At 50.5% G+C, this 13,345-nt stretch overlaps 1 protein-coding gene across 1 annotated transcript in view; it reads left to right on the top strand.

Moving 5' to 3' along the window:
* The window catches only part of NTAN1 (N-terminal asparagine amidase), a gene marked incomplete at its 5' end in the record, with an annotated part of 545,039 nt that overhangs the window by 496,872 nt on the left and 34,822 nt on the right, over window positions 1–13,345 (top strand). Inside the window, one exon of the mRNA XM_089656218.1 lies at window positions 9,979–10,092. Coding sequence (XP_089512344.1) covers window positions 9,979–10,092 — 114 coding nt within the window. The remainder of the gene's footprint in view (window positions 1–9,978; window positions 10,093–13,345) is intronic.

The following is a 13,345-nucleotide window of genomic DNA, read 5'->3' as shown; positions in this document are numbered from 1 at the left end:
CCGCTGATCACGTGGTAAAAGGCCGGTGGGATCGGCCTTTCACCACATCACGTGATCAGCTGTGTCCGTAGGACACAGCGATCACGGAGATAGCCGGGTGCGCGCCCCCTGAGGCGCGCAGGAGAGCGCGTTCTGGGAGGACGTCATATGACGTCCACTCAGAACTGGCCGGCCGCGGTGAAGCCGTCATTCGGCTATGCGCGGTCGGCAAGAGGTTAAGGATGCTTCCCCAGCCAAAGAAAACCTCCTTTGTTATTGCCAGTGTCTGAATGCTGGTGCATGCTATGGAGTTTTATATATCCACAGCGCTGGTGATGTGGTTGCTGTGCTTGAAGAACAGAAAAAAAATCTAGCACAATGTGTAGACAAAACTTTCTGCTCTTCCAAAGGAGAATAAGTTATAGGGACAAAGACAGTTACTCTCATTTATTTTGCCTTCACATGTTTTATATTTAGTTTGAGCTCATCTAATGTCCATGGATATAGATGACCTCATGAGGTTTCCTTTTGTTTATTTTTTTTTATTAATAAAGTATGCTACCGTTTTGAAAATATGTTCGGTTTGGATCACTATCTGTTGCTGCTGTTTTGATTGGCTCAAAGTATTTTTTAGGTCTGTTTCCCCAGTTGCTATCAATAAAGACCTCATTTAAATATGATTTTGGTTAAAATATTTTTTTTTTACAGGAAAAGTAGATTGTCAGGAGGGACAAGTAGATTGGGACCCCAGTTTAGTCCCTTGGAAAAGTAGTTTTTTACAAAATTTCAACACCCCTGAGTGAAGCACTTACACAGTACATAATTTAACACAGCACACAGTTAACCCTTTGATAGGCCCAAATGTCAACTCCTTCCTGCCCAGTGCTTTTTTGTTAGCACTGATCACTGTATTGGTGTAACTGGGGATGTTAGTGAGACCAAGTCAGTTCCCCCCATTGTCAGAATGTCTGCCGCAGTCCCCCTATAAGTCGCTGTTCGCCGCCATTACTAGTAAAAAAAATATATTTTTTTTTTAAAAGCCCAGTATACAGTATATACCGCCATTTGTAAATGCTATAACGTTCATGTAAACCAATTAAGTTACACGTATTGGGATTTATTTTTTAGCAAAGACGTAGCAGAATACATTTTGGCCTAAATTTATGATGAAATTTGATTTTTTTTTTCAATTTTTTCATGTTTAATAGCAACAAGTCCAAAATATTGTTTTTTTTTTTCTCAAAATTGTCCTTTTTTTTTTCATAGAGCAGAAAATAAAAAAATCACAGACGATCAGATAGCACTGAAAGAAAGCTCTATTCTTTGAGGGAAAAAAAGGATGTTCAATTCATTTTGGTGCAGCGTACAATTGTCCATTAAAGTGCCGTAACACAAAAAATGGCCTGGTCAGGAAGGGGGGTAAATCCTCTGGAGGGCAAGTGCTTAAACATTTCCTCTAAGACAATCACCAAAGTGTTGTTCCACATTGTTACCTGTACCACAGTACTAAAAAAGATTCTAAAAGAGATTCTAACTAACCAAGGGACTCCCTTTATGTCGAAAGTAATGAAGGAGTTGTGCAAATTGTTCAATATTGAGACCTTACCACCCTCAGACAGATGGTTTAGTTGAATGGTTTAACAAAATCTGGTGGTGGATAAAGATGGGAGAGACTGATTTCTATTGCCATAACAGTGTGCAGTTAGAGTGATCCCACAGGTTCTCACCATGGGGTTCTCACCCATTGAACTCTTGTGTGGGAGGAGTCCCAGAGAGTTACTAGATATTGCCAAAGAGACCTGGGAGACTGAGACTACTCCCTACCGGAGTGTCAAATCTCAGCCATGCACACCTAGGAAGCGCAGAGTCAAGCCCTGGGTGACGATAGGCAAAGGTTTGAACTTTCCACCAAGAGGATTGTGTACTCATTTTAGTCCCCACAGTGGAAAGTAAGTTCCTTGGCAAGAACCCTATGAAATACTGGAAAGGGATGCGGAAGTAAACTATAAGCTGTACCAATCAGACAGGCGGAAGAAAGAGCAGATCTATCATATAAACTTCATTAAAGCATGCTAAGAGAGGGAAGCTCTACTAGCCCTGGGTGACAAACCCCTGAAGAAAGAGGAAGTCATAAGCAAGATTTAGATACTCGAGTCCACGTCTGTATCACAAGAGCAGGAGATGAGAGAGTTCTACAACGAAATACAGATTTCTTCTCAGAGTTACCAGGCTGCACAAATGTGTAATTATAAATGACATTGCCACTGACTCAAAGGTTCAGGTGCTGCTTAAGCCATATCATATGCCAAAGGCCTGCAGATAGGCAGTAGCTTAAGAAGTAGGCAAAAATGAATGGTGTAGTCCTATAGTCTTAGTTCCCTAGCCACATGGGTCCTTAAGATTTTGTAATGTTTTGGAAACTGAATGAAGTTTCAAAGTTTGGCACCTATGCCATGCCCCGGGTTGCTGAACTAATTGAGAAGTTGGGTCCCACCAGGTACATAACCACCTTTGATCTCACTAGAGGGTATTGACAGTTTCCCCTGACAGATGAAGCAAAAGAAAAGACAGCTTTTGCCACCCCAGAGGGCTTTGTGGCCCAGATACCCTTTGGACTAAATGAGGCTCCTTCTACACATCAATGCTATTTTTCTTCAGCCTCAGGATTCCACTTAATCACTACAGCAGAAAAAGATAACTTCACTAGATAATATAGTAGCCATTGGAGACTCGGACATATGTAGAAAATGGTATCTCACAGTAACAAAACTTATTGGATATAGTTCATGCGGAGTGATGTGACTGTGGAGACACAGTGAGCAATGATTAACATTCGTGACTGCTGTGGCTGGAAACGATGAGCATATTATGCACCGACCAGATAGTATCACACAGTAACGTAAACTTGTAGGATATAGTTCATGCAAAGTAATGTGACTGTGGTGACACAATGAACAGCGGATAACTTTCGTGACTGCTGTGGCTGGAAACAATGAGCATACTATGCACTAACCAGATAGCACAGATAGATGTGCGTTGGAGTATATAAGACCTACTCCTTGGTACTCTGGGGGTGGGAACTCAGCATGCGGATGTGATCATCAGGTGGGGGTGCTTCACCAGCTGTCATCTATCAAGAGCAGGTTTCCACATCTCAGATAACTGTCCAGCAGTACAATTTCCAGCCATCAGGGGGATCATGCATTCAGATAGGAACCAAAAAAGGATCATCTGAGGTAGTTTGTAGGTCATGTGGTTAGTATTCCATGAGAAAGGGTATCTCCCTAATGCGTTTTGTGTAATAACACATTTTCAAAGGGAGAGAACCCTGTCCCAAATGTTTTCTTAAATATATTTCTCATGGAATACTGTCAGGAATGGACTTACCAGTAATGGTGGGCTCACCTGCCTTGTGGGCTGCAGTACCAGGGCTGGCCAGCGGGTGCTCTCAGCAATCAGAGACTCAACCCTGCAGCCAGCCAAACACCTGAAGCTGATTATGCAGCTGTATTTAAGGGATGGCCAGACCTGCAGTCTGTGCCTTGGTGTGTGTTTTTCCATGGGCCCCTGTATCTTGTAACCTGCGTTCCTGCTCCTGCTCCTGCCTCTGCCTCTGCCTGACTTGTTGCCGACGCAATCTGATCCTGACCTCTGCTGACTTCTCCTGTTTTGATCCCTGGCTTGTGACCCTGACCATTCTCTCCGCCTGCTCCTCCTGTACCTACCTGCCCGATAGTTATCGACCTGGCCTGCCTGATTACGTTGTGCTCTATATGTGTATGTAGCGCTAGAGTGAATGGATCTATCTCATGATACGGAGTGACCACTTAATGAGATATAAACGCAGCTACCATAATAGTCTTAAGCAACCAATATTATAACATTCTCATAGTTAAGAAGGTGTAAATGGTGATAAAGGTGTCAAAGTCAATCTATCATAGGAGTGACGTAAATCTGTGACATCTGTGGTAGGAAATGTGGCTGTAGAATGCACTAACCAGATAGCGCAAATAAAAGCGCATTGGAGTAAAATGACCTACTCCTGGTCAATGGATCAGGGGACCTGCCGGAATGGTGGTCGTCTCTACTGTGGTCACCAGAGTCATCCGTGTCCTCTCCAGTTATGGAATTCCCAGGTATCCAGTGGAATAAACGCTCATCCGGTATGCAGTAGAATCCTTGTGTCAGCGACCTCCAGGGGTGCGATGTCCGCTCAAGGACCAGGAATCACCTTCAGGGCTCAGAAATAAACCCAAAAAGAGGCTTCCGATAGTGTGATAACTTTTATTATGGAGTAGTAGACAAAAAACGAACTTACATGGTGCAATATACACTTCCAAAGATGGCCGCCCGTGTCAAGGTGTGGACCATGTGGGTAGTGGTTGTGGGTCAAGTAGCATCTCTCTAACGCGTTTCGTGGCAACTGCACGTTATCAAAATCCTTTTGATAACGTGCAGTTGCCACGAAACGCGTTAGGGGGAATGCTACTTGACCCACAACCACTACCCACATGGTCCACACCTTGACACGGGCGGCCATCTTTGGAAGTGTATATTGCACCATGTAAGTTAGTTTTTTGTCTACTACTCCATAATAAAAGTTATCACACTATCGGAAGCCTCTTTTTGGGTTTATTTCTGAGCCCTGAAGGTGATTCCTGGTCCTTGAGCGGACATCGCACCCCTGGAGGTCGCTGACACAAGGATTCTACTGCATACCGGATGAGCGTTTATTCCACTGGATACCTGGGAATTCCATAACTGGAGAGGACACGGATGACTCTGGTGACCACAGTAGAGACGACCACCATTCCGGCAGGTCCCCTGATCCATTGACCAGGAGTAGGTCATTTTACTCCAATGCACTTTTATTTGCGCTATCTGGTTAGTGCATTCTACAGCCACATTTCCTACCACAGATGTCACAGATTTACGTCACTCCTATGATAGATTGACTTTGACACCTTTATCACCATTTACACCTTCTTAACTATGAGAATGTTATAATATTGGTTGCTTAAGACTATTATGGTAGCTGCGTTTATATCTCATTAAGTGGTCACTCCGTATCATGAGATAGATCCATTCACTCTAGCGCTGCATGTTTTTGTATATGATTGTCCACCACGAGGCGTTTTGGAGGCTTGCCTTTCATGCCAGCTGCTTTTATATTTCGCTCTAAAACTGTCCAGCGCTCGTTATACTCCTTTTTCTATCTATATGTGTATGTACCTGTGTATCTGTATCAGTTTAGGATTGGGTTTGTTTCACCTTGTTGTATGTATTTGTGTTAGCTTGGGGTTTGGTGCACTGCGTTTATGTTTGTATTGTTAGTCTTTAATAAATTGTCTTATTGTTTATTACATATCTGAAGCCTGCGTTTCCCTGCGTCAGTTCACATACCTCTGGTCATACCTGGGAGCCCACACCAAGGCCAATCCTGACCAGAAGTGGCTGCACAGGGAAGCCATCTTGGCTTGTTGCTGGGAAGGATGGATCTTGATGAGGTTGTGTATTTGTCGCTGCTGGTTTTTGATGACAGAGAATATGCTTATCAGACTCCGAGGGAGTATACCCAGGATCAACTGCTAGAATGTATACGGATCGCTCATGTTCTAGTAGATCAGGGCACAGAGTTCTCTGAGGTGCAACCTTTGATTCAGGTTTGTGTAGAGTTGGCTTCATCTGGTACCCCTGAAAGCAGGAATGAATTTTGCCGCCATTTAGTGCAGACCAGGTAGAGTCCCTGGTATGGTTATTAGAGGATGATGTGGATTGCTTCTTGGAGCAATATGCTGCATGTTCACCACAGGTATTAAGGGATTGTATAAACGCAGTGCAGTCTTTGACTAGACAGGCTTTGTGTAAGCGGAGCTTTGTTCAACCCATACTGCAGACATGGTCAGACTTGTTGCACCCAGCCTCAGTCAGCTTACAACGTCATTCCTCCGCTCAAGGCACTCTTCCTACATCCCCGACAGCACCCCCAGCGACGGCCCAGTATACTCTGCTAACTACCACATATCAGTCCTCTGCTCCCACTCGCTGCACCTATCCTTTCTTTAACCCTGTAAAGAAGTCCTCTGTAGCAACTGCTCCCTCCTCTGTTCCATCCTCCAGCTCTTCTCTGTCTTCAGCTGCTCCATCCGTTTACAAACCTGCGCTTACTTACAGTGCTCCGGTAACTAAAACCAGAAAAAAGCGAAAATTCTTCCCAACCAGTACCATCCTGCCAGTATCCAAACCGGTGAGCCTGCCGTCTGAGAACCTGCTTTCCGTGGTTCAGCCTGGTGCCTCGGCACCCGCACTTCAGCCTGATGCCTCTACCCAGCCTGATGTCTGTACCCAGCCCGATGAACTGTTCCAGCCTGATGATCCTATCACGCCTGATGACCCAGTGCCCGCTGTCTTGCCTGGTGACTCGATGCCCGCTGTCGAGCCAGACGATCCAATGCCTGATGACCCGGTGCCCGATGTCGATCCAGACGATCCGGTACCCGATGACCCAGTGCCCGCTGTCATGCCTGGTGACCCGATGCCCGCTGTCGAGCCAGACGATCCAACACCAGATGACCCGGTGCCCGCTGTCGATCCAGACGATCCGGTACCTGATGACGCGGTGCCCGCTGTCATCCTTGGTGACCCGATGCCCACTGTCGAGCCAGACGATCCAATGCCTGATGACCCAGTGCCCGCTGTCATGCCTGGTGACCCGATGCCCGCTGTCGAGCCAGACGATCCGGTACCTGATGACCCGGTGCCCGCTGTCGTGCCAATTCACTCAGAGCCCACTGTCGTGCCTGGTGACTCGGTGCCCACCGCCTTGCCAGATGACGCGGTGCCCGCTGTCGAGCCAAATGACCTGATGCCTGGTGACCCGATGCCCGCTGTCGAGCCAGACGTTCCAATGTCTGATCCAGTGCCCACGGTCATGCCAGTTGACTCGGAGCCCGCTGTCGTGCCTGGTGACTCGGTGCCCACTGCCTTGCCAGATGACGCGGTGCCCGCTGGCGTGCCAAATGACCTGATGCCTGGTGACCCGGTGCCCGCTGTCATACCTGGTGACCCGATGCCCGCTGTCGAGCCAGACATACCAATGCCTGATGACCCAGTGACCGCTGTCATGCCTGGTGACCCGATGCCCGCTGTCGAGCCAGACATACCAATGCCTGATGACCCAGTGCCCGCTGTCATGCCTGGTGACCCGATGCCTGCTGTCGAGCCAGACGATCCAGCGCCAGATGACCCGGTGCCTGCTGTCGAGCCAGACGATCCGGTACCTGATGACCCGGTGCCCGCTGTCGTGCCAATTGACTCAGAGCCCACTGTCGTGCCTGGTGACTCGGTGCCCACTGCCTTGCCAGATGACGCGGTGCCCGCTGTCGAGCCAAATGACCTGATGCCTGGTGACCCGATGCCCGCTGTCGAGCCAGAGGATCCAATGTCTGACCTAGTGCCCGCGGTCGTGCCAGTTGCCTCGGAACCCACTGTCGTGCCTGGTGACTCGGTGCCCACTGCCTTGCCAGATGACGCGGTGTCCGCTGGCGAGCCAAATGAACTGATGCCTGGTGACCCGATGCCCGTTGTCGTGCCTGATGACCTGGCGCCCGCCGCTCCGCCTGGGGGCCCGGTGCCCACCACTCCGCCTGGGGGCCTGGCGCCCACCGCTCCGCCTGGGGGCCCGGCGCCCGGCTCTCCGCCTGGGGGCCCGGCTCTCCGCCTGGGGGCTCGGTGCCTGCCGCCCCTCCTGGGGGCCCGGTGCCCGCCGCTCCGCCTGAGGGTCCGGCGCCCGCCGCTCCGCCTGAGGGCCCGGCGCCCGCCGCTCCACCTGGGGGCCCGGCGCCCGCCGCCCCGCCTGGGGGTCCGATGCCTGTCGCTCCGCCTGGGTGCCCGATGCCTGTCGCCCCACCTGGGTGCCCGGTGCCCGCCGCCCCGCCTGAGGTCCCGGCGCCCGCCGCCCCGCCTGAGGTCCCGGCGCCCGCCGCCCCGCCTGGGGGCCCGCCGCCTTGCCTGGGGGCCCGCCGCCCCGCCTGGGGGCCCGATGCCTGCCGCCCCGCCTGGGGGCCCGATGCCTGTCGCTCCGCCTGGGGGCCCGATGCCTATCGCCCCTCCTGGAAGCCCGCCGCTCCGCCTGGCGGCCCGGCGCCCGCCGCTCCACCTGGGGGCCCGATGCCTGTCGCTCCGCCCGGGGGCCCGGTGCCTGCCGCCCCACCCGGTGGCCCGGTGCCTGTTGCTCCACCCGGTGGCCCGGTGCTTGCTTCTCCGCCTGGTGGCTCGGCGCCTGCTGCTCCGCCTGGTGGCTCGGCGCCTGCTGCTCCGCCTGGTGATCCGGTGTCCAGCCCGATGTGCCTCTGCCCGGAGTCCAGCCCGATGTGCCTCTGCCCGGAGTCCAGCCCGATGTGCCTCTGCCCGGAGTCCAGCCCGATGTGCCTCTGCCCGGAGTCCAGCCCGATGTGCCTCTGCCCGGAGTCCTGCCCGATGTGCCGCTGCCCGGTGTCCAGCCGATGTGCCAGTCTTTGATATCCCGCCAGTTACCAGACCCGGGAGGTGGAAAATTTTGCCCGGCTAGGACAGTTTGGAGCGTCCTGAGGCCACTCCTTGAGGGGGGGTACTGTCAGGAATGGACTTGCCAGTAATGGTGGGACTCACCTGCCTTGTGGGCTGCAGTACCAGAGATGCCTGTCGCTCCGCCCGGGGGCCCGGTGCCTGTCGCCCCTCCCGGGGGCCCGGTGCCTGCCGCCCCGCCCGGTGGCCCGGTGCCTGCTGCTCTGCCCGGTGGCCCGGTGCCTGCTGCTCCACCTGGTGGCCCGGCGCCTGCTGCTCCGCCTGGTGATCCGGTGTCCAGCCCGATGTGCCTCTGCCCAGAGTCCAGCCCGATGTGCCTTTGCCCGGAGTCCAGCCCGATGTGCCTTTGCCCGGAGTCCAGCCCGATGTGCCTCTGCCTGGAGTCCAGCCCGATGTGCCGCTGCCCGGAGTCCAGCCCGATGTGCCGCTGCCCGGAGTCCAGCCCGATGTGCCGCTGCCCGGAGTCCAGCCCGATGTGCCGCTGCCCGGAGTCCAGCCCGATGTGCCGCTGCCCGGAGTCCAGCCCGATGTGCCGCTGCCCGGAGTCCAGCCCGATGTGCCAGTCTTTGATATCCCGCCAGTTACCAGACCCGGGCGATGGAAAATTTTGCCCGGCTAGGACAGTTTGGAGCGCCCTGAGGCCGCTCCTTGAGGGGGGGTACTGTCAGGAATGGACTTGCCAGTAATGGTGGGACTCACCTGCCTTGTGGGCTGCAGTACCAGGGCTGGCCAGCGGGTGCTCTCAGCAATCAGAGACTCAACCCTGCAGCCAGCCAAACACCTGAAGCTGATTATGCAGGTGTATTTAAGGGATGGCCAGACCTGCAGTCTGTGCCTTGGTGTGTGTTTTTCCATGGGCCCCTGTATCTTGTAACCTGCATTCCTGTTCCTGCTCCTGCCTCTGCCTGACTTGTTGCCGACCCAATCTGATCCTGACCTCTGCTGACTTCTCCTGTTTTGATCCCTGGCTTGTGACCCTGACCATTCTATCCGCCTGCTCCTCCTGTACCTACCTGCCCGATAGTTATCGACCAGGCCTGCCTGATTACGTTGTGCTCTATATGTGTATGTACCTGTGTATCTGTATCAGTTTAGGTTTGGGTTTGTTTCACCTTGATGTATGTATTTGTGTTAGCTTGGGGTTTGGTGCACTGCGTTTAATGTTTGTATTGTTAGTCTTTAATAAATTGTCTTATTGTTTATTACATATCTGAAGCCTGCGTTTCCCTGCGTCAGTTCACATACCTCTGGTCATACCCGGGAGCCCTGACAAATACTAACCACATGACCTACAAACTACCTCAGATGATCCTTTCTTGGTTCCCATCTGGCGCTAGAATCTGTGGCTTTTTTTTATGTTTTAGATGTAATAATATTAGTTACAAGTATATGTTTTTCCATGTTAACAGTTGCTCCTGATAATTATTTTTTTAGATGGTAAACATCTATGATATAAAACACGAACAGCTCCATATTGGACCTTATTCTTGGACACCTTTTCCAAACGTTGATTTTTGGCTGGAGCAGAAAGATGAGCAGATTTTACAGGTAAGGTAATTAGCAAAGCCAAGTAATATGTTAAATCGGTCATCAAAATTCTAACACTACTTTGCAACTGTGCTACAGTTAGAACGTCACTCTTCCTCTTTCTTCTCCCTTCTCCTTTTTTCTTCTCCCTTCTTTCCTCCTCCTCCTTCTTCTTTCCTCCTCCTCCTTCTGCTTCTCCTTTCCTCCTCCTCCTCCTTTCCTCCTCCTCCTTTCCTCCTCCTCCTCCGCCTTCTTCTTTCCTCTTCCTCCTCCTCCTCCTCCTCCTTTCCTCCTCCTCCTCCACCTTCTCCTTTCCTCCTCCTCCTCCTCCTCCACCTTCTTCTTTCCTCTTCCTCCTCCTCCTCCTCCGCCTTCTTCTTTCCTCTTCCTCCTCCTTCTTCGCCTTCTTCTTCTTCTTTCCTCCTCCTCCTTCTTCTTCGCCTTCTTCTCCTTCTTTCCTCCTCCTCCTTCTTCTTCGCCTTCTTCTTCTTCTTCTTCTTTCCTCCTCCTCATTCTTCTTCGCCTTCTTCTTCTTTCCTCCTCCTCCTTCTTCTTCGCCTTCTTCTTTCCTCCTCCTCCTTCTTCTTCGCCTTCTTCTTCTTCTTTCCTCCTCCTCCATCATCATCATATTCAGCAAGCACAATGCTTATTTGAAGGATTACATATTTGTGTACTAAATGGTGTAGCTCTGTTTTCAAATAAAAAATATTTTTTCAACCTCTATACACCCTATATCAGTGAAATATGATATCATGTAAATATTATCCACAACAGGAATAAAATCAATTAATACAGGCTATATTCTTTATAAATCACATAAAATTCTAGTGCACCTAAATAATACAAGTTACATAAAATAAATGCTGCGCACTCACCAATAATTTATCCGTAAGTAATAACCACCGTGTGTTCGATCTGATGTTGTTTCAGCAATAATCAGATAATCAGGGGAAAAAAAAGGAAAAAACTATCAACAAATCATAAACATTAGCGAGTGTTACTACACACTCAACAGTAATTTATCTGTGAGTAATAACTACCATGTGTTTGATCTGATGTTTCAGCAATAATCAGATAATCAGGAAAAAACTATCAACAAATCATAAACATTAGCGAGTGTTACTACACTCGCTAATGTTTATGATTTGTTGATAGTTTTTTCCTTTTTTTCCTCATTATCTGATTATTGCTGAAACAACATCAGATCGAACACACGGTGGTTATTACTCAACTATACCATACAACTTGTGATCCAATATATAATTTCCAGATATGTGCTGCAAGAATGTGCAAGTAGAAACACCAGCACGGTAAATCCCTTTTGGGCAAACTCTCATCCCTCTGTAACCCCTACGACAAAGGTCAATATGCGTTCCAACACTAAACTTCTTTCCTTCTTAATCAGTTAGGACTCTGGCTCTTGGAGAACCTCAGCAGCTCGGGTGGATGGATGGACAATTCAGTGTGTATTTATGTTAAAAAAACAATGAGGGCCAGATCAGATCACTCTGATTTTATTTAAAAAGGCATATAGAAAGCCACTCACATGTTTTAGGACCAGACATAAACCTATACAGCTTTAAAAAGTTCCCATCTACAACCATCAGGGTCGATGGCAATGGATTGGATCATTTAATGTAAGTTTCCACTGTCAGCTTTAGAGATGAGCGAAGTATTCAAAAATTCGATTCGACTGATTCGGCGAATTCGTAGAAAAATTTCGATTCGAGTCGAATATATTCGCTGTGAATTTAACTTAAAAAAGGGTGTTTCTAGGCTTCAGAGAGACTTAATATTAGTGCTGAACACTGTACCTTTAATTTAAATGCCCTTGGAGTCTGCTGGGGAAGAGAAATAATACTGTATGACATGCAGATGAGTGCCGTCGATCTTAGAATCACCGCACACTTCACTCATTTGGCCAGTCACGGGGCCAAAACCAGAGTGTGGAGCCACAGTGTGGCGGTGGAGGCAGCAGCAATGGGAGGCCATACAGCACCCTATGACAAAAATGGAAACCACCAGCAGTGTGAGGAGACCTGAAAGTGGCACATGGCAGAGTGTGGCGATAGAGACAGCAGCAATGGGAGGCCGTACAGGGACCCATGACACACTCTGGACCTGGCAGCAGCATGAGGAGGCGGTACAGGGGCCCATGGCAGATTACGGGCCTGGCAGCAGCATGAGGAGTCGGTACGGGGGCCCATGGCAGATTACAGGCCTGGCAGCAGCAATGGGAGGCCGTACAGGGACCCATGACACAATCTGGACCTGGCAGCAGCATGGGGAGGCGGTACAGGGGCCCATGACAGATTACGGGCCTGGCAGCAGCATTTGGAGTCGGTACGGGGGCCCATGACACACTCTGGACCTGGCAGCAGCATGAGGAGGCGGTACAGGGGCGCATGACAGATTACGAGCCTGGCAGCAGCAACTTGGACAGGAGGACGTTCAGTTTCTGCACCGTCTGGTGCGTGCTCGCAAACTGTTGTCTCTTGGAAACGGATTCCAAGAAAGACTGCTGACGGAATCCGTGAAGAGGAGTAGCAGGAGAAGGAGCATCTGAACGAGCGGAATATGCCAACAAGCGACAACAGGGGCCCATGGCAGATTAGGGGCCTGGCAGCAGCTATGGGAGGCCCGTAATCTGCCAGCACCCTATGACAAAAAATGGAACCCACCAGCAGTGTGAGGAGACCTGAAAGTGGCACATGGCAGAGTGTGGCGATGGAGACAGCAGCAATGGGAGGCCGTACAGGGACCCATGACAGACTCTGGACCTGGCAGCAGCATGAGGAGGCGGTATATAGGGGCCTATGGCAGATTAGGGGCCTGGCAGCAGCTATGGGAGGCCCGTAATCTGCCAGCACCCTATGTCAAAAAATTCTACACACCAGCAGTGTGTGAGACCTGAAAGTGGCACATGGCAGAGTGTGGCGATGGAGACAGCAGCAATGGGAGGCCGTACAGGGACCCATGAGAGACTCTGGACTTGGCAGCAGCATGAGGAGGCGGTATAGGGGCCCATGGCAGATTAGGGGCCTGGCAGCAGCTATGGGAGGCCCGTAATCTGCCAGCACCCTATGACAAAAAATGGAACACACCAGCAGTGTGAGGAGACCTGAAAGTGGCACATGTTTGGGGCATGATTCATGGCGGATTTAGTCAGTTGTGTCAGGAACTGGTGGTTTGAAATCCAGACTAATCCACGCCTGATTCATTTTCACAAACGTCAGTCTCTCCACACTTTGGGTGGACAGTCGTGTCCTCCGCG

Source organism: Staurois parvus, unplaced genomic scaffold, assembly GCF_062004578.1.
Source record: "Staurois parvus isolate SC_StPar_1 unplaced genomic scaffold, SC_StPar_1.0 ptg000895l, whole genome shotgun sequence".
Taxonomy (NCBI): domain Eukaryota; kingdom Metazoa; phylum Chordata; class Amphibia; order Anura; family Ranidae; genus Staurois; species Staurois parvus.
The sequence above is the reverse complement of the archived record's forward strand: the minus strand, read 5'-3'. Positions and strand labels throughout refer to the sequence as shown.